This window comes from Haliotis rufescens, unplaced genomic scaffold (genome assembly GCF_023055435.1).
Source record: "Haliotis rufescens isolate VD_foot unplaced genomic scaffold, xgHalRufe1.0.p SCAF_12, whole genome shotgun sequence".
Classification (NCBI taxonomy): domain Eukaryota; kingdom Metazoa; phylum Mollusca; class Gastropoda; order Lepetellida; family Haliotidae; genus Haliotis; species Haliotis rufescens.
In genome coordinates this window covers 34,489,597-34,516,481 of record NW_025963802.1, presented here as the reverse complement: position 1 = coordinate 34,516,481, position 26,885 = coordinate 34,489,597, and the positions used below count along the sequence as shown (strand labels likewise).

Sequence of the window (26,885 nt, the reverse complement as noted above, 5' to 3'; positions counted from 1 at the left end):
TGACACGACTTGCCTTAACTGTGCGAGCAGCACAATGGAATTAATCCCTGTGATCTCATCAGCGGGTCTGGTGTGCTGGGAGTAGGGGCCTGGAGATGATGTAGCCGCATCCACCCCTGATATTCACTCATTCATGCAACATTTTCAGTGGAAAAGTAACATCCACCTGTTTTTCAAATTTGCCTTTAACAGTCATAAAACTGAAAACCCCTTTTTCCCAGTTCATGTTAAGTTAGTTTGTTAGTTTGTCCGCCTCATCATGCCAGCTTGGTGTGTCATCGGTCTGATGCTGATTCTGACGGCGTTCTGTAACGGCGTGGACAGACACTACTACATCGGCTGTGTGGAGGTCCTGTGGGACTACGCGCCATCCGGGGATCTTGTGACGCCCACAAAGTGAGTACACATATGAAAAAACAAACATAAACGTAATCACATAAAATGAAAATGAAGTTACAATGGACGGTTTTCTTTTGGAGTGAGTGAGTATGGTTTTACGCCGTTTTTAGCAATATTCCAGCAATATCACGGCGGGGGAGACCAGAAATGGTTTTCTTTTGGATGTTGACGTACCCAAATTGAAATCTTAATATTTCACCTGTCACAGGATGCACCTGTCTGTTTCACCAGCCTGTGAATTCACCAGCCTGTTTCACCTGTCATTGAATGTACCTCTCTGTTTCACCTGTCGGGGAATGTACCTCATGGTTTCACTTATCGGGAAATGTACCTCTCTGTTTCACCTGTCAGTGATTGTACCTATCTGTTTCACCTGTCGGGGAATGTACCTGTCTGTTTCACCTGTCGGGGAATGTACATGCCTGTTTCGACTGTCGAGGAATGTACCTGCCTGTTTCACCTGTCAGTGAATGTACCTGTCTGTTTCACCTGTCAGTGAATGTACCTCCCTGTTTCATGTGTCAGTGATTGTACCTAACTGTTTCACCTGTCGGGGAATGTACCTGTCTGTTTCACCTGTCGGGGAATGTACCTGCCTGTTTTATCTGTCAGTGCATGTACGTATCTGTTTCATGTGTCAGTGTATGTACCTGTCTGTTTCACCTGACAGGGAATGTACCTGTCTGTTTCATCTGTCAGTGTATGTACCTCTCTGTTTCCTGTATCAGTGAATGTACCTCTCTGTTTCCTGTGTCAGTGCATGTACCTCTCTGTTTCCTGTGTCAGTTCATGTACCTGTCTGTTTCCTCTCACAGTGAATGTACCTATCTGTTTCATGTGTCAATGAATGTACCTATCCGTGTCCTGTGTCAGTGAATGTAACTATCTGTTTCACCTGTTGGGAAATGTACATGTCTGTTTCGACTGTCGGGGAATGTACCTGTCTGTTCAATCTGTCAGTGCATGTACCTGTCTGGCTCACCTGTCAGTGAATGCACCTCTCTGTTTCCTGTGTCAGTGCACGTACCTCTCTGTTTCCTGTGTCGGTGCATGTACCTGTCTGTTTCCTCTGACAGTGAATGTACCTCTCTGTTTCATGTGTCAATGAATGTACCTATCTGTTTCATGTGTCAGTGAATGTACCTATCCGTGTCCTGTGTCAGTGAATGTAACTATCTGTTTCACCTGTTGGGAAATGTACATGTCTGTTTCGACTGTCGGGGAATGTACCTGTCTGTTCAATCTGTCAGTGCATGTACCTGTCTGGCTCACCTGTCAGTGAATGCACCTCTCTGTTTCTACTGTCAGTAAATGTACCTATCTGTTTCATGTGTCAGTTTATGCACCAATCTGTTTCATCTGCTTGTGAATGTAATTCTTACTTTCACTCGCGTTATAGAAGTCATGATTGTCATCATAGAGGGGTGTTGAAGATATAATTTTTTCCAGAAAATATAGAGGATATCATCATTTTATCATTTTAACGGTTCCCAGATTCAACATCACAAGCCCGTCCAAATACTATCTCTATCAGGGCCACAACCTGCTGGGGCGGGTGTACAAGAAGGCGGTGTACAAGCAGTACACAGATGCCACGTATTCTGTGGAGATTGAGAAGCCCAAATGGCTCGGCTTCCTTGGTCCCATATTGAAGGGAGAGGAGGGGGACACGCTCCTGCTTCACTTCAAGAACTTCGCCACCCAGAGGTATTCCATGCATCCACACGGGCTGCTGTACAACAAGACGAGTGAAGGTGAGCTACAGTGAATATACACATGGGATTACCAGTGCTTCCTGCCTCTGACTGTTCTGGTGTGAATGACAATGTCTCCCTGCGGAGATTCTGGGTTAATATAGGTCCCAAGCACGTCATGCTGGACGTAAGAGTGGGTGAGTTAAAACTTATCGGCAGCCGGTCGTAAGAGGTGAATGACATACACCAATGTCCAAAAGAAAGGATACCAAGAGTTTGAAAGACTATGAAAGAAAACCGATATGTGTATGTATATTTTATTGGGGTTGTGTTCTAACATAATGTGTGAAACTGCTCATGTTGTCTAAACAAACTCTTGAACAAAAAGACACATAGAGGGTCTAAAATGACACGTTTCACAATATCACTGTCACAAGACTTTAAAATCTTTGAAAGCACATTCAAAGCAAACTTTATACCCACCTTGTGAATAATATAAGCGCATGCCTGAACACGACGACGCACCAATGACGTTAAATGTCGGATGACGTTGGAAGTAATCCGCTGCCATTGTTCCAGTGTTTGACGGTTGACTGGTGCCGCTGGTCGTCTTCTAATCTGTCGGTGAAGGTGATCCCATACATTTTCGATGGAGTTCATATCAGGAGAACATAGTAGCCAGGGTAAAACGTGAATGTTCGTGTTGTTCAGAAAGTTCTGTGTGATCATGAGCCTTGCCGTATATGGGTCTCGCATTGTCTTCGTTGTTGGTGATCGCATGGTTGCAAAACCCTTCTCAAAACTTTACACCGATATCCCTGAGCCTCGTTTTGAAATCACCGCACATATCGCTTCAGATCATGATCATGACTCTACCTCCTCCACAATTGGGCACTAAACGTTCACCTGCTCGTCTGTATTCTCGCTGCCGATCGTCATTTCTGTACAAGCTATATCCACTATGAGAACATGACACGTCCCCAGGCCCGCACCTACCAACGTCGAATCGATCTCGCCTGGCCCTTGTCAACTTGTAACGTCGGCGTTGACGCGTTAACATCACTCCGCTGTAGGACCGCTCTGATACCGCTCTCTCTTAATCTCCTATACACTGTCTGTCGACTGACCTTGTGTCCAAGTTGCAGTGCCGTCGCTGCCGTTGCCGTCGCTGTAATGAAGCGGTTTCATAGATGGATGGTGCTGATGTGGCGGTCTTCAATGGGCGTGGTCACCCTTTGTCTCCCGCTCTTACGCCTGTCTGTCTGTTGTAAACGTTGCATCAATCTGGTAATGGTGACACGGCAGCATCCAAACGTCTTTGAAATGGCGGCGTGCGGGGCTCCTTTTAGCGCCACACCTCTCCCTCTGTATAGCGGTTAAATGTGGTATATTTTCTAGGTGTTTTTGTTGATGTGTTCATAAAGTGCCGTGCCATCAGTTTCATATAGTACTTTGTCTGTGCCCCTCGAAGTTTGCTTCCCCTGCAGTCTTTCATCATACAACAAACAACTCTCTCATCGTTTATTTCTGAGGTGAGGTGAAATGGGGTTTAACGTCGCGTCCAAGATTATTGCACTTATATAGCGACGTGCATGTACGTGTGTGTGTTTGTGTGGCTGCTTGTACTAGTCCGGACTGTTGCCGATTTATAGTGCTAGCTCACTGAGATACCTTGCCGCAGTTTCACATGAATACCCCACTCAGACACAGTATACTGGCTCCGAGCCGACCAGTCCTTGTATTAGCCCCTTAATGCCGAGCGCCAGACAGGGTGACAACAAGTACCATCTTTTAACGTCTTTTGGTATGACGCGGCCGGGGATAGAACCCGGACCTTCCGCTCTCCGGGCGGACGCTCTACCACTAGACCACGGAGGCGGTCCGTTTATTTCTAAAACAACATCTACATATAACAACCCTTGTGAGTATTATGAGTATAGTTGGAGAGTTGCACATGCACATGTACTCTGGTTTTAATGCCACCTTTCATCCAGGGTGGCATTATAACAAAGTGGGTGAAATCCAGACCTTAATGACATGGTATATGGAACATTAAATAAGAACCAAGACACATTATTTCAATCCCAGCTACTTTTCAAACAGGACTTCATCATATCCATTGCCTACCTTGGTATCAAAAGTGGGCAGTTTTAATTGAAATAAAATAATCTGTAACGGATGATATTTTTCACTTATCTTCAAGGATATTACAGATACATATTTAAATATATTAACTCAGACACTAGCTAGAGGCAAATTTGTTATGACGTCTAAACCTCACAGAATATGAATGAATTATAACCTATTGGTCCATTAAAATTTGAGATCATGGCAATTCACTTCAGATTGTGTCTCGTCATGCTGGGGAACGTGAGGTGTTTATAGAGAAGGTGCTGACATGATCCATGGACTTGTTCTTAGTTCTTGACTTTTGCCTGGTCTCGGTCAAGAACTAGAACCTCTGTGGAAGATTTTCAACTTTCATATTCACTGATACTGCTACTAGTGTCTGACTCTGTTCGACCTCTGACTCAACTTGTGTAACGACAGAACATCCAACTCAAATTAATTCCGTACTTTGGCTCCAATGTATGTGCACCCATTTTTTTGGCTTATAGTATCCAATAATGCTTTTATGTAACGCCTGAAAACATTTAAGTGTACGTATATCATAATTATATAAATGTTCATGTAAGAAATGTATATTCATCAATATTCAACATCAGTAGAAACATAACTGAACAGGAACATATACTTTATACATAATTATATTACAAGTGAGTGAGTGAAACCCACAAGCACGGGTATGGTGCTGACAAACCTAGAAACATACTTGGGGCGAACCGGGATTCGAACCCACAATCACAGGTTTCTGGCGTGCCCAAGGGACGCAACTCTGCACAGCGAATCGCGGCGCCTTAGACGACTGGGCCACCCGTGCGCCCTAATTACATTACAGCTAACACGCGGTATATTCAAGTTAAACATAGTGGAAATGATTTGAAGAGCGTCATAAGACTCTTAAGTTTGTTCACTGGCTGTTAAATCATTTGCCTTAGTAACGCTTTCAAAACGTTTATGGTTGCAAAATTGACATGTGGAGGACATTTCAACATTTTACGCCTCAATGACAAAATGATGTCCGCAATTCTCTATTAAGATTTGTACCACCCGATTTTGTTCAGGTGAACAACTGACTTGACTTTGCATGTGTTTGTGACGGGTACCAAATGTGGGGCAGAAGACGCTCGCCTTTTTGCGAACAGCTGGTATCATCATAGTGATTCATGCTTATGAAATAGTCGGAATCGTACCATCGTCTATGCTCTTAGAAGACCTTCCTTATGATTATGGAATACTTTTGTCGCCCTGACTAACAGCAAGGATATACATTTTGTATGGACTGCCTCAGTGGTCTAGTGGTAGAGGGTCCGCCCCGAGAGCGGAAGGTCCGGGGTTCGATCCCCGACCGCGTCATACCAAAAGACGTTAAAAGATGGTACTTGTTGGTTCCCTGTCTGGCGCTCGGCATTAAGGGTCTAAAACAAGGACTGGTCGGCTCGGAGTCAGTATACTGTGTCTGAGTGGGGTATTCATGTTAAAGTGCGGAATGGTATCTCAGTGAGCTAGCACTATAAATCGGCAACAGTCCGGACTAGTACAAGCAGCCACACAAACACACACACGTACATGCACGTCGCTATATAAGTGCAATAATCTTGGACGCGACGCTAAACCCCATTTCACCTCACCTACATTTTGTATGACATTTTCCCACACGTGCAGGTGCTAAGTACCACGATGGCTACCATAACATGACCTCGGATGACCTTGTGTGGCCCGGGGGGTCCCACACGTACCGGTGGGAGATCAACAAGCAGGCCAGCCCCAGCCCCCAGAGTCCGGACTGCATATCCTGGATCTACCACTCTCACGTCGTCCCCACCAACGACACCAACGCCGGCCTCGTCGGCTTCATCTACACCTGCAAACCAGGTAGGTCACAGTTCGGAGGTAGAAATAGAAGTTGCTTCTTGTTCAACGTCACTACACATATGACCCAGTCCCGCGGCGAACATCAACCGGTTTATTTATCTGTGATGCAGATAGTATTAAGTGCTGTTACCAATCGTGCCGCTGAAGGTCCGGGTTCGAATCTCACAAAGTACACTACGGCTCAAAAATAAACTACCCAAGAACGCATAAGTAAAGCGTTCTGTACGAGGTACTCACACGCATTTGTCACATGTTTGTCACCGAACTGAACACGTTCCTCCCACGGAGGGAGGTAACTTAAAGTTACTTTTAACAGTAAACTACGGTTATAACGAACTCAACGGGACCATTAATTTTAGTTCGTTATAACCGTAGTTCGTTATAAGCATATATACAGCATAACTACAGCAAATGGTCGGGACAAAAATGTAAGTTCATTATATCCGTCAGTTCGTTATAAGCGTGTTCGTTATAAACGTAGTTTACTGTATTAGTAACGTCTATAAAGCCCGATCTTTACGTCCGCCCCGGGCATGTGACAAACCTTTTATTCAGCATTGTCAGTTTTCTGTAACTGGATTCCTTTTCGGAATCCATTATTTCAGTTCCACCACTTCTCGTCATCAATAATCAGTATCTCAAAGGTTATAATATGTAGGGGGCACGGGTGGCCCAGTCGTCTAAAGCGCCGCGATTCACTTTGCAGAGTTGCGTCCCTTAGGCACGCCAGAAACCTAAGATTGTGAGTTCGAATCCCGGTTCGCCTCGATTATGTTTCGATTATGGTTTGGCACCATACCCGTGCTCGTGGGTTTCACCGAAGTAGTAAACGTCTGAGACCTGCGGGCGTCCCCCCCCCACATCAAGCCGACATAACTGGAATATTGTTAAAAGCGGCGTTAAACCCAACTCACTCACTCACTGTAATATGTGAAAGGCGCGGATCGTTGCTTATGCCGGTTGTTATAAACATATGATTGTTTTGGTCGGAATACAGATAACACGTCCCATTTTAATTCTGGAAACCCAAAAGTCCAGAAACTCTACGCTCTTTGCCCACTCTCGGTTAAAGGTATTTACAAAATTAAACATGCCGTTTTCATGGGAACATACCAAGGAAGAAAAAATGAAAAAAAAATTGTTTAAAAACTCAATATTTAGACTGATACTGAAGTGTGGCCCATGGGCCTGCCCATGGGCGAAGTCTGGCCCATGGGTAGGCCCATGGGCGAGAATATGTTCCTTTACTTAAAACTCATGTTTTTGTTTCGCAAATACATTAAATGTATTTATTGAAGTATCATGACACAAAATTTAACTCATTTTAACTTAATTCAACTATTTTATAGCGATATTGAAATATTTCGCCCATGGGCGAGAAAAAGGTTTGGCCCATGGGTAGGCCCATGGGCAGGCCCATGGGCGAGAATGTGTTCCTTTACTTAAAACTCATTTTTTTGTTTCGCAAATACATTTAATGTATTCATTCAAGTACCATGACACCAAATTTAACTCATTTTAACTTAATTCAACGATTTTATAGCGATATTGAAATATTTCGCCCATGGGCGAGAAAAAGGTTTGGCCCATGGGCAGGCCCATGGGCGAGAACATGTTCCTTTACTCAAAACTCATGTTTTTGTAGCGATCTTTAATGAACCCGGCCTTACCTCTCAAAACGTTTTGACAGTTTATCATACGAATTCATGTGCGTGTACTCCAATTCATTGGAGTTAAATTTTAGTTAGTTTCTATTTCATTTCCCGTTTTTTATGTCCCGTTGATACATCACACTGGGCTATTACGTGACACTAGGTATGCAATATACAGGTACGCGTGCGCGTATTTTAATGAAAAAAACTATTCGTCTTTTATTGCATAACGTTTGGCTGAATATCTTACTTCGAAATCTCGAAATAATTATTTAATTGCAAGCAGTGTCGAACTGACCAGTAGGAATTATGTTTCAATGCGATTGAGGAAAACGTGAGTGAATATTGTGACACTAAAGCAACTTTTAACTGCATTGTCACTTTTGGTATGAAAATGGTAATAGTTAAGATAAACGTAACAGCCTTCTTATGATAATTCTCATATTCTCATTAGTACGTTGTGTCTAATTACAGTGTCGGCCTTATTTACAGGTGATTCTACAATACTTGTTGTCGGTCAATTACAATCTGCCACACCACGCGTGAATAAACCGTTATGCAGGTGTTGCTGTGGGCAAATACCTAGCCTGTACATGTATATTTTTGTGGATACATGTATTACATATTTTCGTTGATATGTGGATATATTAAGCACCAAGACACAAAAAGTTTATGAAAGATGAATTAGTGCCTTGATATATTCATCGAGATGTGTATCATTGTTTAATGGGGTCATTCAATAAACGTATGTTTGGAGGAGATATCAAAGGAGCCGCCCAATATACACAGTGTCGTCCGGTGAACTACCACCCGACCCTGTCCATTAGAGTTATGTAATCGGTACACAAATATATTTGATGCGGTGTCAGTGTGGAAGGAGTTTGAATTACGTCCGCCACTTGCCACAGAAATCCTCAAAGTATAGAAACAATAAACAAGGTCAATCCGTACTAATTACCTAGTGACGCACGTAACAACGACTGTCAATAGGGAAAATGGTGAAAACAAATTGAAATAGATTTTAATGAAACATTATTGTACTAAATAACTCGCAAAAGCGGTGCCTAAAATTGTTTGACCGTGTTATGTGTGTTGTAAACTGACGAATAGCAAGTAATTGTCATGCTGTACGCATGGTTCCATATACAAATTCAGTTATACAACCGGTATGAAACTGAGAACTGAGATACCAAGTACAACCTGCATTCACACACGGAAGCAATATACTTGTGTGTATGCCCTCTCCTCTACAAAATGTATCACTAAAGTATTTGCATTGTAATAAATATAGTAATGATAAAACTTGGTAATTCGGTAGGTCTCCTACAGATATGATTTTCAGTTTTTTTACACCTTTGATTGATACGGATTACGTACCTGTAGTCTAGTCACTGTCTCTAATGTATCTGCTTGTTAGAAATTTCAAATGTCTTGTTGTAGCACTGTTCCTAAAATACGGCAGTTTCTTTTATCGGGTATAAATAGTTGATTCGTCTTGTCACGCAGTCATTTTTACTTGATCGAATGATTTCCACAAAAAAATTACGGCAGAGAGTTTTGTATTTTATTATATTTTTAGAAGATTTTAGAAGATGCTTACATCACTGTATCTCAGAACGTAAAACTGATAACATTCAAACATCTAATTAGTACACAGTTAATTGTTACATACAATTTCCTGCATATTCCTTTTTGAACAAAAAGCCTACATGTATACTGATATCGGTGTCCACTGTTAAAAGGGTATTAGTGCAGTCAGCCATGGTAAATGGAGAGACAATAATAAGGTGATTAATTATAGTCTGTTGCAGAATATGCGGTATAAGTGTAGTCATTGATACATATACACATTACACATATACAGATGAAATACACGATATGATGCAGTGCAAGAACAAATTAAGATACGGTTTCTATTAAAAATAATTATACCATTTTGGATTTAATTAGCATGTTTAAATTTTCAGGCCAACACGGCTGAGATACAGCATCGGCATACTCAACTGGAGTTGTTTTCTGCCGGTCGTAAGTTCATTGTTTGACTGAGCACACTCGTGTCGGGGTTGCGATATTTGCTTCTCTTTGTTGGCAGCCTGCCACCGGTCTGAATTTTGAGAAAGGTCTCAGCATGGGACTGTTAATTACTTCTTAATGATGTCTACAAGCTTACAAACTTGTAGATGCTGGGTGCGGTTAGGACCAAACTTTTTCAGCTCAGAATGTTAGTGGTCCTGGAACCAATAGTGTCAAACAGGTTCTGCACAAAACGTCCATCAGATTCTACTGTTCAGCAACATTGTCACTGAATTTCAGAACTATGGCATGATATAATAATCAAGGATTTCGAAGGTGAACGAGGGGAAAGGCAGACACACGTGGATTTACCCTCATGTTATTATTGTCTGGAGTTCACATTTTGGGGCATTTCATATACGAATTGAACAGAGTTCACCTGCACATGTCCACTTTAGTGATACAGACTGTAACCAAAAATGCAATGAGCCGTAGCTCCTAATCCCTTATAACAACGGTAACAACAACCAGGGTGAGGACACAGTAAGGTTAAACCGTGTCCAACAGACAAACTGAGGTGGCTATCTCCCATCAAGTCAGCTCTGTTTTTAAGCGCATAGTTATGTTTTTACATATTGAAATAAAAGGAATTTAAAAAATGATATTTAACAAACCTACACATTACCAAATACAAAACTTTATAACCCTTTCTAGACTTCGTTCCAATTAACCTGGATCATTCAACTCGCTCGCGAAGGTCGTATGCGACTTTAAAGTGAATACGTCTACAGTGTACAAGTAACTTTTAACTGTATCATATATACTCACGACAAGCAATTATTTTCGTTCCTAATTCGAATGAGCACATTCTGAGGCTAAATCTGCAAAAGGACAGATAAAATATTTCTTTGTACAATGCAAACGATACAAACGTAGCGGCTGATAATAGAGACAATGATTTTACAATCTGCAATATATCAAGTGTTCTCGTTCAATCTATTGTACATATTGAAGTGATTGTAAAGTTTCAAGGAGTACTAAAATGTTGTGATATTGTGAATGTATTTAGAATATGAATAGCGAAAAACAGTCACCATATCGGATGTACATGTATAACTTGTCTTCCAACACCACGCTTGTGCCGAGGCCCATGGTCATAAAACTAATCGGTCCCATAAAAGGAGCAAATAGTTTCGCAGATACTTCTTGCTATGGTTCACTCCCAATTGTCAGACACCTAATCATCAGTCAGACCAGTCAAGTGTGACCAGCGTACCTGTCTGGTTTTGGCTCCTAATTACTGAACTGCCCAATACTTTCATACTGTGGGCAGAGTAAGCGGCCTCGTTGAGTGATACAGACTAACCAGATTATGATTGTGTTTGTAAGTTGCGTTTAATCTGTGTCGGGTTGCAGTTGTTTTATTAGTCAAGACTAGTGGTAGTTTTTTCAATGAAACCTTTTAGCCGTTGAGTTTGTTTTGCATTCATTTCATTAAATACATTGTTAGGTAGAATAATAACACGTTATATGGATTAAACATCTCCCTAATCTGAGTATAATCTCACATGTACTCTAAGTACCGTACTATATTACTTTGCGGAGACACTGAGTATAATTTTTTAGTTGGCATTGTATGCTGTCTGATGACTTTATACAAATCCCTGCATTCAATAGACCGTGTGCGAAATACGCATCAGTCGGAAAGCGCACGTTAAATCTCCAAAGTAAGTAAGTAAGTAAGACCCGTGAAGATCTTCAACAAACCATTCTTGGCGTAAAAGGGCGACAGCGCTTGTCGTAAGAAGCGACTACCGGGATCGGGTGGTCAGGCTCGCTGACTTGGTTGATGCATGTCATCGTATCCCAATTGCGTGGATCGATGCACATGATGTCAATCACTGGATTGTCTGGTCCAGACTCGATTATTTACAGACCGCCGTCATACAGCTGAAATATTGCTTAGTGTGGCGTTATACAACTAACAAACAAACAAAACACAAAAAGAGAAAGTGTATGAGTACTAAAACTTGCAATAGATATGCGTACCCTACGTACACACATTCGACAGTCTACAACACACGAATAACTGTCAAACAAGTTTGGGTACCCCTTCTGTTCAGGCAAGTTATTTAGTTCGATTAATTTTGTATTAAAATCCTTTTCAATTTGTTTTCATCCTTTGTCCCTATTCCATGCATGTTTATGTTGCTACATCTTATTGCTCATGTTTCCAAGTATTGTAAAACACTTTAATGTTTCTCCTTCTTAATCTAACGTTATAACATTTCCGGTCATTGCCATCATCTAATACACAAGAGATGATACCAAGACATATTTTATTCGGTTTTATGGTCTATGCGGGCTTACAATTGATTTTATTAGTCTTTAAATCTTATGTCTAGTAAATATTTTCACAAACAGGGCTGTTAACTGATATAAGGAATGTGACATCCAGTTGAGGACTGAATACGGCGTACGTTAGTCTGGTAACGACATTTCTACAATATTTTTTTGAATAAACCGTTAATACGCCAGTTGTGACAGGGATGATGGTATGGTAGATGTAGCAGACATATTGACAGCCGTTGTTACGAGAGTCACTAGGTTATTAGTACGGCATTGGCCTTGTTGATTGGTACTATACTTTCTGTGGCCACTGGCGGACGTAATTCAAACTCCTTCCACACTGACATCGCACCAAATATATTTGTGTACCGATTACATAACTCTTACTGACAGGGTAGGGTGGTAGTTCACGCGAAACGGACGACACTGTGTATATTGAGCGGCTCCTTTGATATCGCCTCACAACATACTTTTAATGAATGACCAATTAAACGATGATACACATCAGGATCGCGGAGAAAATACAAGCTTCGTTCGCGTTGAATATATATATCAAGGCACAAATTCATCTTTCATAAACTTTTTGTGTCTTGGTGCTTAATATATCCACATATCAACGAAAATATGTAATACATGTATCCACAAAAATATACATGTACAGGCTAGGTATTTGCCCACAGCAACACCTGCATAACGGTTTATTCACGCGTGGTGTGGCAGATTGTAATTGACCGACAACAAGTATTGTAGAATCACCTGTAAATAAGGCCGACACTGTAATTAGACACAACGTACTAATGAGAATATGAGAATTATCATAAGAAGGCTGTTACGTTTATCTTAACTATTACCATTTTCATACCAAAAGTGACAATGCAGTTAAAAGTTGCTTTAGTGTCACAATATTCACTCACGTTTTCCTCAATCGCATTGAAACATAATTCCTACTGGTCAGTTCGACACTGCTTGTAATTAAATAATTATTTCGAGATTTCGAAGTAAGATATTCAGCCAAACGTTATGCAATAAAAGACGAATAGTTTTTTTCATTAAAATACGCGCACGCGTACCTGTATATTGCATACCTAGTGTCACGTAATAGCCCAGTGTGATGTATCAACGGGACATAAAAAACGGGAAATGAAATAGAAACTAACTAAAATTTAATGTTGTGGAAAATAACTCCAATGAATTGGAGTACACGCACATGAATTCGTATGATAAACTGTCAAAACGTTTTGAGAGGTAAGGCCGGGTTCATTAAAGATCGCTACAAAAACATGAGTTTTGAGTAAAGGAACATGTTCTCGCCCATGGGCCTGCCCATGGGCCAAACCTTTTCTCGCCCATGGGCGAAATATTTCAATATTGCTATAAAATCGTTGAATTAAGTTAAAATGAGTTAAATTTTGTGTCATGATACTTCAATAAATACATTAAATGTATTTGCGAAACAAAAACATGAGTTTTAAGTAAAGGAACATATTCTCGCCCATGGGCCTGCCCATGGGCCTACCCATGGGCCAGACTTCGCCCATGGGCAGGCCCATGGGCCACACTTCGCCCACTTGGTATGTTCCCATGAAAACGGCATGTTTAATTTTGTAAATACCTTTAACCGAGACTGGGCAAAGAGCGTAGAGTTTCTGGACTTTTGGGTTTCCAGAATTAAAATGGGACGTGTTAGATGGATTATTGCTGAATGTGGCGTAAAACAACATTCACTTGCTCATCTGAACTGTTACAGGCATCCTGGACAAGGCGCCGAGTGGGCGCCAATACGCCATCTATGCCAGTCAGATGGATGAGAACAGAAGCTGGTACATGCAGGACAACCTCCACAGATTCGGCGGCAACATCAGCACCATCAACAAGGTCAACGTCAGGGACAACCGGTTCCGACGTTGGAATACAATGCCAGCTCTCAATGGCTACGTTTACGGCAACCTCCCCGGCCTTGACGCCTGTGTGGGGGAAACCGTCACGTTTCACTTTGCTGCCATGGGTCACGCCAAAGATATGCACCAGCTAGCCATCAGCGGCCATTCTTTCAAACAGTTTGGTCACATGTAAGAAATCTGGTTTTTAGCTTTCGATACAAGCATGAGTATTTCCTGAAATGTTTAATACAAATTGAATATGAATCTTAATAGTTTTTCAGTCTCAACGCAGATTTACACCTGTTACACCTCGTTGAACAAACTGATCTTCAATAGGTTACTTATGACCCGCTTTTGGCAAGGAGACCTTAATAAGTTGTATTTTTTACACAACTTTACAATGAAAAATGACCGCCTCCGTGGTCTAATGGTAGAGCGTTCGCCCGGAGTGCGGAAGGTCCGGGGTTCGATCCCCAGCCGCGTCATACCAAAAGACGTTAAAAGATGGTACTTGTTGTTACCCTGTCTGGCGCTCGGCATTAAGGGGCTAAAACAAGGACTGGTCGGCTCGGAGTCAGTATACTGTGTCTGAGTGGGGTATTCATGTTAAACTGCGGCATGGTATCTCAGTGAGCTAGCACTATAAATCGGCATCAGTCCGGACTAGTAGAGGCAGCCACACAAACACACACACGTACATGCACGTCGGTATATAAGTGCAATAATCTTGGACACGACGTTAAACCCCATTTCACCTCACCTCACCTACAATGAAAAATACCCCATAATTAATTTAATGGTATATTAACTGATTTGAGTGAATCGGCGAGAAAGGGTTAACAGTACATTGGGAAATGTCTAAAATGCTTCAGTTTTTTTGTAACGTATTCGCCGTGTGCATAGAATATATTTATTTATACTGCCTCTACACGGTGTTTGAATTAAATTTCGTTTATGCAGAATAGACTTCAGTTCAAGAATCAGATCTATGTGGTGCGACTTTAACAGCTTCAATAAATCATAGAAGACGCGGACGCCGTAGAGTTGCTTTGTGGAACGAAACAGTTCAGCTAATAATTTGTGCTTTTATGAAGATTTATGACACACGAACCATAGTACTCCCTCTGTGTCTATTAATAGTTACAGCTTTTACGTTGAATAATAACGAACATATTCAAATATGAGCGAGTTGGATTTGACCCCATTTTACCAGTATATAATTATTCATATCGCGGCGTTTATGCAGTTCCTAGACATTTATCGCATTGGTGACACGGGATCACGGGTACGGTGCTGACAAAACCCAAGTGTAACCCAAGCATTTTCAAAACATACGCCGTGAAAAAATAAAGCACCACACCTTCTCTATTTTCATATATCCGGAATATCTAAACATGGCATTAACTAATGTTTGATAAATGTCAAAGATATCCTAGATAGTAAGATCTGGGCCCACTTGCACAAAGCGATCTTAGCGCTAAGACTATTGTAAGACTATGCTATAGTATGGGAGTTACGATCATCTTAGCGCTAAGATCGCTTTGTGCAAATTGGCCCTGTTAAAGGGACACTGCATATTCCCCAAGGTAGGAGTGAGTGAGTGAGTTATACCCAAGTGGGGACTCGAACCAGGGCCTACAGCGTGACGAGCAAACGCTTTAACCACGAGGCTACCCCACCGCCTTGTACTTGGGTGTCAGCTGGTAAACTAAACCAAAAAGGTTTTGTCAAACAATGACTACAGGATACAAATTAATAAAATGTATTATATTTTATGATTAATATGTAATTAGCGACTCATATTTCCAAGGTGTTACAGAATATTATACTTTCTAAAGACATGCATGATGACATTTGTTATTTGCGACACACCCCATCGCTATCAGTGTAAAAGAGAGCGGATAATGCTGTGGGTTTCAGTCGCAACTCCATCAGCCTGGAGGTGGCCCAGTTCGCCACGGTGACGGTCAAGGCGCTGGCCGTGGGGCGCTGGCTGCTGTACGATGAGGTCATGGCAAACTTTGTGGGTGAGTAATATATGGTAGTCCCGGTAGTTTACAAAAGTGGTTAGGGGTGTAGTGTCGTAAATGTACGTAAATACGTATATACATAATCATCATCTTTAATGGCCTTGTTAAGAGTCCGTAGGATCTGACTGATCCATCATCACAGCCCTACATATTATATCATTACTTCATCATGTTCTTGGTCCAAAGGGGGCACGGGTGGTCCAGTCGTCAAAGGCGCCGCGATTCGCTGTGCATAGTTGCGTCCCTTGGGCACGCCAGAAACCTGTGATTGTGGGTCCGAATCCCGGTTCGCCCCGATTATGTTTCTTGGTTGCTCATGGGTTTCACCGAAGTGGTAAACGTCTAAGACCTGCATCACTTCGGGCTTCCCTCCCACATTAAGCTGACACGCCGCGATATAGCTGGAATACTGTTAAAAGCGGCGTTAAATCCAACTCACTCACTCACTCACTCCTTGGTCCAAAATGTGACATTGGTGGATTGAGAAAGGACTAGATGTGAGTGATATGTATATATTTTCATAATTAAATCTTCTGCGAATACCTAGTGTCATCACTGATTTTTATAAATTTTTCATACACTCATATCACTTTCCGCTATTCGTGCCTTTTCGGCACAATGGAATATGTTTCGGCAGATAATCGAGACTGGTTATTTTCTGGCGTTGACAATTTCTATTATACTATGCATTGCCAATCGGCCACACAGAGTTCTTGTCACACTTCGCTTTTGGTTATATCAGGGTGGTTATATGGAATCATACATCCCAGATCAACCTAGTTCTTGGTTACATTGCCCAGTCGGATGTGTCGAACTCCGGATATATCAAACTCTTTATCCGGTTCACAGGAGTTCTTCGCACTTTCGTATATTTCACTCGTATTGCTGTTTGGAAGTAAAATAGAAACATATTTTTATTCATATATTCCCATCAATAATACATCACGACTCTTCCAGATGGCATGACCGCCTTCTTCAATGTCGGGACGTGCAGCCATATCCGGTTTAAACCCAAGATGGTGCCACCTCGAAATGTCCGGCGCTACTATATAGCTGCAGAGGAGATTCTATGGAATTATGCCCCCTCCCACACAAATAAATACGAAGGAGGGACATTACGAAACGGGTAAGCTACCTAATAGTTCCAATGAAAGTAGTTCACAGAATTGATGGAATCGATATTATATTCAAATAACTTTTACTCAGTACTTTTTACTGAGTTATGGATACACGGTTCCGTTAACTCACAGATCAAAAATAGTTCAGGGCATTTAGGTTTGGACCTCAAAGAACCATCAAATTATTGTCTTCATCTATGAAAAATATTTATGTTAGGTATTGACAAGACAAGACAAATTATTCAGTATAGAGGCCAGTGGCCTAAAATACAGACATATGAAGGTCTCATTTCTTAGCGCTATTTTACATCCACACACACATATATACACACACACATACATTCATATATACATACATACCCATACACACATATCGTTGTAGTATTCTTGGAAAATAGGTAATTAAGTGGTATTGAACACATTTCTTATTTTTTGCACATTGAATAGTTATAAACAGAGATCACTTATTGTTTGTGTATTTTGAGTGTTCGTGATATTTATGAATATGTTTACTGCACTGTCATTTCTGATGCATTTACTAATATACATTTTTCTAATATTGGTATTAACCGGCCTAAAACTGTTGATCTCAAACAATACGGCGATGTCCTATTCAGGAATAGTTGAGAAATGTGGAAATCGTTGACGGGAAAGCGCTATTGCTAAAATAAATAAATCAGTAAATGCAAACATCTGTTTTTCACATGTAATTTAATGTACTAATTTTGTATTAGTTGTTCATTGTCTTTCCTAGGAGATCTAAAATTTATTTCGAGAAGAACCGTACAAGGATCGGCGGCACATACAAGAAGGCCGTCTTCACTGGGTACACGGACACATCGTTCAAAATACAGAAACAGCGGTCCCCGAGTGAAGAACACCTTGGTTTTCTCGGTCCCGTCATTAAAGCGGAGGTAGGGGACGCCATTGAAGTACACTTCCTGAATCGGGCGAGTCGGCCCTACTCGCTACATCCACACGGTGTGCAGTGTGATAAGGACAACGAAGGGATGTTGTATAACGACAACCACCCAGGTAATATATATGCTAGTGCCGGAATACAAAAGGAAGATGATTGAATCTAATTCTAGATTACTCCGGATGATAATTCGTGGTTTGTCACAACCATCGCCATCGTTGGTGTCACAAGAGTTGTGACCTTCTGTTCTGTCGATATAAGTACAGTAAACTACGTTTATAACGATCCCCCTTATACCGAACTGACTGATATAACGAACTGTTTTGGGGTCCCGTTCATTTGCTGTATATCGGGTGTATATATGCCTATAACCAACTACTGTTATAACGAACTAAAATTAGTGGTCCATTTTAGTTCGTTATAATTATAACCGTAGTTCATTGTAGATATAAAAAGGGGATCTCTCACCTTAAAATGTCACAACTGCTTTAGCTTTGCATCGTTGTCTACGTGGTGTGATGGTAAACGCATAAGTGACCAAAGCCGTCACTACTCAATTGAGTAATAAACACACAGTTGGAAGTGCCATTAATAACGAACACGCTTATAACGAACTGACGGATATGACGAACTTATTGTTTTGTCCCGGCCACAGCTGTATATATGCTACACATATGCTAATAAGGAACTACGCTTATAACGAACTAAACTTAGTGGCCCCTTTGTGTTCGTTATAACCTCAGTTTACTGTATTATCATGGTGTGTAGGTGACCTTGTCCATCACTTGACTTTCAAACCACATCGTACGCTCCTCTGACAGAGACGTCCAAAAAGTTCGTCCCCCCGGGGCGAGTACAGACGTACTACTGGAAGGTGCCCGAGTACCTCGGACCGGAGACGGACGACCCCAACTGTGTCATCCGGGTCTACACGTCCGGCACCGACATCGGGCACGACATCTACAGCGGATTGGTGGGACCCCTTGTTGTCTGCAGGAAAGGAGAAATAAAGAAGGTAACTGGCGATGATGAAAGGAAGAAAGAAGAAATTAGGTGAGGTGAAATGGGAAGTAACGTTCAGGATTAGTGTACTCATATAGCGAAGTGCATGCACGCGTGTATGTGTGGCTGCTTGACCTTTCCCGGACTAATACCGACTTTATAGTTAGCCCACTAACAACGAGTACCATCTTTTAACGTGAGTGACTTGTATTTCACACCGCTATAGGGACGATGCCAGGAATCCTTCCTCTTCGATTCTGCTCTACTGCATACAGCGGTTTACAACCCCTTCCTCTTCCTCTCTCTGTCATGATATGGCTGAAATACTGCCGATGTGACGTTAAATCTTAACTCACTCTTCCTCTCTCTACATCTGTGTCCTAGAGAACAGCGGCTTAAGAGTTTTTCTTCCTCTCTGTTCTAGAGAACAGCAGTTCGCGAATTCTTCCTCTACTTCTCCATCGTGGACGAGAACTTCTCCTGGTACCTGGAAGACAACATAAAACTGGCGAAGGTCGACCACAAAGTCAACCGCTCGGAAGGACAGTTCTTGGAATCCAATAGGATGTCCAGTAAGTAGCTTTCCACGTTGGCCAATCACTATTGAGAGCAGCACCTGTGTTTCTGTATTAGTGAAGAGGCAGTTACCACATTGTCCTTCTGTTCAGTAAACTACGTTTATAACGAACACGCTTAAAACGAACTGACGGATATAACGAACTTATTTGTGGTCCCGGCTATTTGCTGTTTATGTGCTGTAGATATGCTTATAACGAACTGCGGTTATAACAAAGTAAAATTAGCGGTCCCTTTGACTTTAACCGTAGTTTACTGAATGTCCTTTATGATCATCAATCATAATGTTATATGTGTCTCATTTGTATTTTTGTTCAAATGAAGGGTTTGTCAGGCAACAAATACATACTTCGTTATGCAAATTGTGTGAGAGACGGGTGACAAACTTAACTTTTTGGCTAACTCTGATTTTTCAGTCACCCATTCACATAATGTTTCACCGACACTTTGCCTTTAACTCCAAATCGAATATGTTTCGTTGGAAGATGTAGATGGCTCTCGCCTTGGCGTTTTATATTTATCACCGTCTTCACCTAACGTATGTGCCGTTCCATTGAACATATTCCACATAAAACATATTGACTGTAGCTAGTTTTCTTTTCTTTCGGAGGACCGCCTCCGTGGTCTAGTGGTAGAGCGTCCGCCCGGAGAGCGGAAGATCCGGGGTTCGATCCCCGGCCGCGTCATACCAAAAGACGTTAAAAGATGATACTTGTTGTTAGCCTGTCTGGTGTTCGGCATTAAAAGGGCTAAAACAAGGACTGGTCGGCTCGGAGTCAGTATACTGTGTCTGAGTGGGGTATTCATGTTAAACTGCGGCATGGTACCTCAGTGGGCTAGCACTATAAATCGGCATCAGTCCAGACTAATACAAGCAGCCACACACACACACGCGTGCATGCACGTCGCTATATAAGTGCAATAATCTTGGACGCGACGTTAAACCCCATTTCACCTCACCTTCCCTTTCTTTCGAAATGTATCGTCATTCATGTGGAACCAACTGTAAATAATATGATTATGATAGGATCTGATGGTAACAGTGTTTGGTTGTGTGTCACCTAAACCAGATGACCTGAATGGATGCTCATGCTATCAACCACTAGCCTGCCTGGTTCTGACTGTTGCCATGGAGACATGATGTGGTTGTAATAACACTGTGGTGTGAAACAGTATTTCCCTAATTTACTCTTTTCCCTAATTTACAAATTGTTTTCTCTCTAATTGATGAAATTCTAGTGCTTGTTGCATAGGTATTAACGGCTTTATGTACGGGAACGTGCCGGGCCTGGCGATGTGTAGGGGGGAGGTGATACGCTGGTACGCCTTCAACCTGGGAACGGATATAGATCTCCATACTCTCTATTTCCATGGTAACATGTTTGAGAACCACCACCAGCACAAAGTATCCACGGGGATGATATCCGGGGCCCTGAAGACTCTCATCATGTCGCCAAGAAACATAGGTACGGAACTGCAATAATTATTCAAATTTATGCTTATTTGTTTGTATTCTTTACGATGTTATGTCAATATTGGTGTCTGACAGACGTAACGGTGTGTGGTATCCCATGGGATCCGGGATCAGAATAGATCCCCAGTACCTCAAGTTTGTCGTAGGTGGAGATTAAGGTTACTAGCCTTAACGTTTTGCATGTCACCCTACCCCGACGAGGTCGCATGTTGTTCATAATATCAACCACAGGTTTGTCTGGTCCAAGTCTATTTACAGACAGCGGGGATATAGCTGGCATTTTACTGTCGCGTTATAAACAAACAAACGAACAATAACCAACATTGCGTGTTGTATCAGTCTCTGTGAGGTAAAACCGTATACCCCTGTGTTCTGATAACGTTAAACGGGACTCTGAGTGGAGGTGACCGCCTCCGTGGTCTAGTAGTAGAGCGTCCGCCCGGAGAGCGGAAGGTCCGGGGTTCGATCCCTTGCCGCATCATACCAAAAGACGTTAAAAGATGGTACTTGATGTTACCCTGTCTGGCGCTCGGCATTAGGGGCTTAAACAAGGACTGGTCGGCTCGGAGTCAGTATACTGTGTCTGAGTGGGGTATTCATGTTAAACTGCGGAATGGTATCTCAGTGAGCTAGCACTATAAATCGGCATCAGTCCGGACTAGTACAAGCAGCAACACAAACACACACACGTACATGCACGTCGCTATTTAAGTGCAATAATCTTGGACGCGACGTTGAACCCCATTTCACCACCACCTCTGAGTGGAGGTGAACGGTGAGTAGAAGTAGAAGTAGAACTATGTCTTTTATTCATTACCTAACTCTTTCAGGCACGTGGGGTTTACAGTGCCACTCCAACGACCACTTCTTGAAGGGTATGAGCGCCATGTACCAGGTGACGGAGTGCCCCGTTCGGTATCCCACCCTCTCCCCTCGTGTCCATAGGGGTCGGGAGAGGATCTTCTACCTCCAGGCGGAGGAGGGCGTGTGGGACTACACCCCACATCACATGGACATGGTGCAGGGGGTGCCATTCATCACACCTGACAGGTGAGCCCGGGGGACGGGACGAGTCGGCCATGTGATGCCGTCCTGGCGGGGGCGGTACCCAGGACATGTACCTGTCAAGGGGGAGGTGCTTCACGACCGGATTCTTTGCACACGAAGCGATCTTAGCGCTAAGATGATACTCCCATACTTTAACATTGGCTTACAATATTTCGTAGCGCTTAGATCGCTTTGTGAAAGTGGGCTAGACATTAGAAGTAGGCCCTGTTGAAATTATGCCAGTGTTTCTTTGTTATTAGGGTAATCAACAAGTATACTACTACTACTACTACTACTACTACTACTACTACTACTACTACTACTACTACTACTAATAGAGTTACCATGAAAGCCGTGTTTAAATCACACGAAGCTTACATGATGGGTCTGCCGATTCACCCGACCAATTCCTCCTTTAAGACTTTGGTGTCATAGTCTCTCGATGGCGTCCTATCTAGGGTAAGCCTGTTGGGCATTCTGGGTAAGAACTGGTCCCAAGTACTTTAATTAACGGGTACATATCTGAATAGCGTCAAGTCAAATAAACAGTATACCAGCTATCATTGTCAGCGTACTTTATGGGAGCTGAGTCCGTGTCTCCCGCATCCTCTGCCACTTTCTACAGAACACCACGAACCTCATTACCGAGAGTAGGGGATTTGTATTTGGCTAAAGATGTTGTGTGAAGGATAAAACACGTCCGATGGTTTTAAGTCTCATAAAAACGCAAGGTGAAGTGTTTTATCCGAAGGGAAGTGATGTATTTTACTTATAAACCGAAAGACAAATCGCAAAGAACATTCATCAACACTTGGCTACAGATACGAGGGTTGCAAGTTCGATCCACTGAAATATAACATCTCTAATCTCAGGCTATGAGATGCACACTGAGAGGTTTATAAGATCAAGTATTGTTGAACAGGAGAAGGCTCTGGCCCAGGGTTGTGATCGGGAACAGGTTTATATTAGATAACAGACCCTGCTTTAAAATTGTAAGTTAGGCGTTTAAAATTGTCAGTGAAGGTTCAACAGTTCAAAGAAAGAATTGCCGGGCTTATCCAGATTAAAGTAAATAGATCAATTAACTCTACATCCACTTAATGTGGGGCGGTGGGGTAGCCTAGTGGTTAAGGCGTTCGCTCGTCACGCCGAAGACCCGGGTTCTAATCCCCACATGGGTACAATGTGTGAAGCCCATTTCCGGTGTCACCCGTCATGATATTGCTGGAATATTACTAGAAGCGGCGTAAAGCACTACTCACTCACTCACTCCACTTAATGGAAATATTGTAAAATTAATAAAGAAGTCTGCACAACAACCAGATCGATTCAGGCATAACAATTATTCTTAGTTGCGTTTTTACTAACTGTTTCTTTTAATTAATTGTACTGACATTCAGTATTCCGCTATCCTGGTAAAACATGTACATAGTTCTTCCTGCCTTTAAGGGGGCGGCCGGGTAGCCTAGTGGTTAAAGCGTTCGCTCGTCACGCCAAAGACCCGGGTTCGATTCCCGACATGGGTACAATGTGTGAAGCCCATTTCTGGTGTCCCCCGCCGTGATATTGCTTGAATATTGTTAAAAGCTGCGTAAAATCATACTCACTCACTCACTCACTACTGCCATTAAGTCACTTCCTGGCGACTTGGCGCATTGAATCACTGTGATCGTTTGCTAATGGCATCTGTTCCACCGTTTTCAGGAGAGGGACCGTCTACACAAACCATACAGGGTATTTAATGGGAACAAAATACAAGAAAATGTTCTATAAACAATACAAGGACAAGAGCTTCAGGTACCCAGTCAAGCGCAAGTCAGACGAGGCATATCTTGGCTTTCTGGGACCCGTGATCTATCTGGAAGTCGGGGACATTTTGACAATAAGGTTCAGAAATAAAGGTCAGCGTCCATATTCCATTCACCCGGAAGGACTACAGAGTATCACTGCCCGGCTCGGCCCCTGGATGCCCAAGCAACGCGACCAGGGTATTGTTCAACCCGGCAAGACTTTCAGCTATCAGTGGGAAGTGACAAAAGATGACGGTCCTGGGCCATCCGACGCCCCTTGTGTGTCCCGGATGTACTACTCGGATGTCGACGCCATGAAAGACACCAACTCGGGACTTGTGGGACCTCTTGTCATATGCAAAAGTGGGATTTTGGACAAATACGGAAAAAGAACGGACGTCGATAGGGATTTTGTAGCGTATTTTACAGTGTTGGATGAAAACTTTAGTTGGTACCTTGAAGAGAATATCGCTACCTATTCACCACGACCAGATTTGGTGGATCGTCATAACAAGAATTTTACAAACAGCAACAGAATGCACGGTAAGTTGAATTGTTATAATTAATATTTGCTTTGGCGTCATGAAATCGTGTGTCAGGAACTCGCTTTCCGGAAAACGTTACAACGGGCCCAGGATTCTCTTATGCATCGTGACTTCACTTGCAAAAGCGGCGTTCGGATTAACAGGGTTTAACCAACGACGTCTGTAATATGTCTAGGACGACGAAACGATTCAAGAACCTCCCACATTGCTCGGAACCAAGAGTGAGTGAGTGAGTGAGTATGGTTTTCTCGCCGCTTTTAGCAATATTCCAGCAATATCACGGCGGGGGACACCAGAAATGGGCTTTACACTTTGTACCCATGTCGGGAATCGAACCCGGGTCTTCGGCGTGACGAGCGAACGCTTAAACCACTAGGCTACCCGACCGCCCCTCGTGACCAAGAGAGTCATTCCGGGATAAAATGAATAGCGACACGTGCTCCTCTCGTGGTCATTTTATCATAAAGGTTCCGTCTTTATGCCAACGGGCATAGCGATTAAAAGAGTCAACTTGTTGATCTACACCCGCCTTTGTATGTTTACATAAATATTTTCTACCTTAGTCAACATCGTGAGAAAAACTGCAACTTTGATATGTTTTTAGATACAAAGCACACATAAACATTCAGGAGGGACTTCAAGTCATAGGCACATTTTGACTGGTTTCTCGAGATTTCTAGCATAACATTTTGAATAATAGGGTTGGGGGGACGAACCTTTTTCGTGTTAGGGGCGAATGGTTACGAATGATGAATTCACTGTATCACTAATTCTACTTGTATCTGGGGGCACGGGTGGCCCAGTCGTCTAAGGCGCCGCGATTCGCTATACAGAGTTGCGTCCCTTGGGCACGCCAGGAACCTATGATTGTGGGTTCGAATCCCGGTTCGCCCCGATTATGTTTCTAGGTTTGTCATCACCATACTCTTGCTCGTTTGTTTCACCGAATTGGTAAAGACCTGCATCACTTCGGGCTTTCCTCAAACATTAAGCTGACACTTTGGCGTTAAACCAAATTCACTCACTCACTCAACTTGTATTTGTACATTGCAGTTATAAATGGCTTCCTCTACGGAAACCAGCCAATACCAACGATGTATAAAGATGAAGAGGTTGCATGGTATCTGTTGTCTCTGGGGTCACAGTTTGACCTTCATTCCATTCATTTCCATGGCAACCTTGTTACTGAGTTCAGTGACACGGACAGGAAAAATGACGTCACTCAGATCTTCCCGGGAATGTTCGTAACTGTACGCATGCGTGCAATAAATACCGGCCGGTGGTTGTACCACTGCCATGTCAACAACCACATCAAGGCCGGAATGGAAGGCATGTACCAAATCATGGACAGACAAACAGCAACCTGATGACGTCAATACATGACTCTTTTCTATGGATAGGTTATTCTTTGTATTTCAGAGCTACTGCATCAGTTGAATGCTGAGTAAGCGTATAATTTGTGATGCTTTGCTAATGAATTTAATATTTTTATTGATGTCCTATTTTAGTTGTTGATCGAATAAAAAACTTCTGTCCGTCTGTCTGTCACATTTAGATCGGGGCACAGGTGGCCCAGTCGTCTTAAGCGCTCCGATTCGTCGTCCAGAGTTGCGTCCCTTGGGCACGCCAGGAACCTGTGATCGTGGGATCGAATCCTGGTTCGCCCAAGTTATGTTTCTGAGTTTGCCGTGCTTGTGGGTTTCACCAAAGTGGTAAATGCCTTAGACCTGCATCACTTTGGGCTTTTCTCCCACACTAAGCTGACACGCTGTCATATAACTGGAATACTGTTAAAACGACGGTATCAATTCACTCACTTACTCATATCGTTACGTGTCGATTCCCAAATTGACACAATATCTAAACCCAGAAATGTTAGTGTGAAACCAACAAACAACCACCAAGTAGACACAATGAACAAATGTATTACAAAATGTTTACAAATCAGTTCAATATTCAATGGCAAATAATAACATGATGACAGCAGTCAGTATCAGAAACATAAAAAAAGTGGTGATAGCAAAAATCAGTGATAAATTAACATATTCACCCAGTGGGGACAGTGGTCAAGCTTTTGAGATTGACTAGGCAGGGAATCAGACATGATGAGCGATCCTCACATGAAACGATGCGATGAAAAGCATGAGAGACGAAATATGTGAGAGATACGTAAACAGGCTCTTGTCCCGCTATATATACAGCCTAGCAAGCTACTGGAAGTTTCCATATTGTGCCCTTACCAGATTAGCAGCACTTGAACACTACAGAACTTTCCATATGTTTCTATAACATACTGTCGCCGTTCGCGGTACACACCACACTAGCATTTAATTATAGAAACTTTCTGACGACTGGTCACTGCCCAAACACAATGCAACGAGCTTGTACCGAATCTCAACAG

At 42.4% G+C, this 26,885-nt stretch overlaps 1 protein-coding gene across 1 annotated transcript; it reads left to right on the top strand.

The window, feature by feature from the left end:
- On the top strand, positions 1–25,954 carry LOC124112443 (hephaestin-like protein). Its single transcript, XM_046472552.2, has 13 exons — positions 1–396; positions 1,894–2,153; positions 5,880–6,089; positions 13,851–14,172; positions 15,904–16,010; positions 16,971–17,139; positions 17,886–18,166; positions 18,872–19,065; positions 19,477–19,624; positions 20,882–21,094; positions 21,933–22,152; positions 23,854–24,482; positions 25,538–25,954. The coding sequence occupies exons 1-13, from the start codon at positions 260–262 to the stop codon at positions 25,849–25,851; spliced, it is 3,204 nt and encodes a 1,067-aa protein (XP_046328508.2). The 5' UTR covers positions 1–259; the 3' UTR covers positions 25,852–25,954.
- Positions 25,955–26,885: the final 931 nt, after the last annotated feature.

Bases quoted from the DNA above. Each gene is read 5' to 3' on its own strand.
- LOC124112443 (XM_046472552.2), top strand. From the start codon at position 260: ATGCCAGCTTGGTGTGTCATCGGTCTGATGCTGATTCTGACGGCGTTC. The intron at 397-1,893 runs GTGAGTACACAT...AACGGTTCCCAG, and splicing joins GATCTTGTGACGCCCACAAA to ATTCAACATCACAAGCCCGT. The intron at 14,173-15,903 runs GTAAGAAATCTG...TGTGGGTTTCAG, and splicing joins TTCAAACAGTTTGGTCACAT to TCGCAACTCCATCAGCCTGG.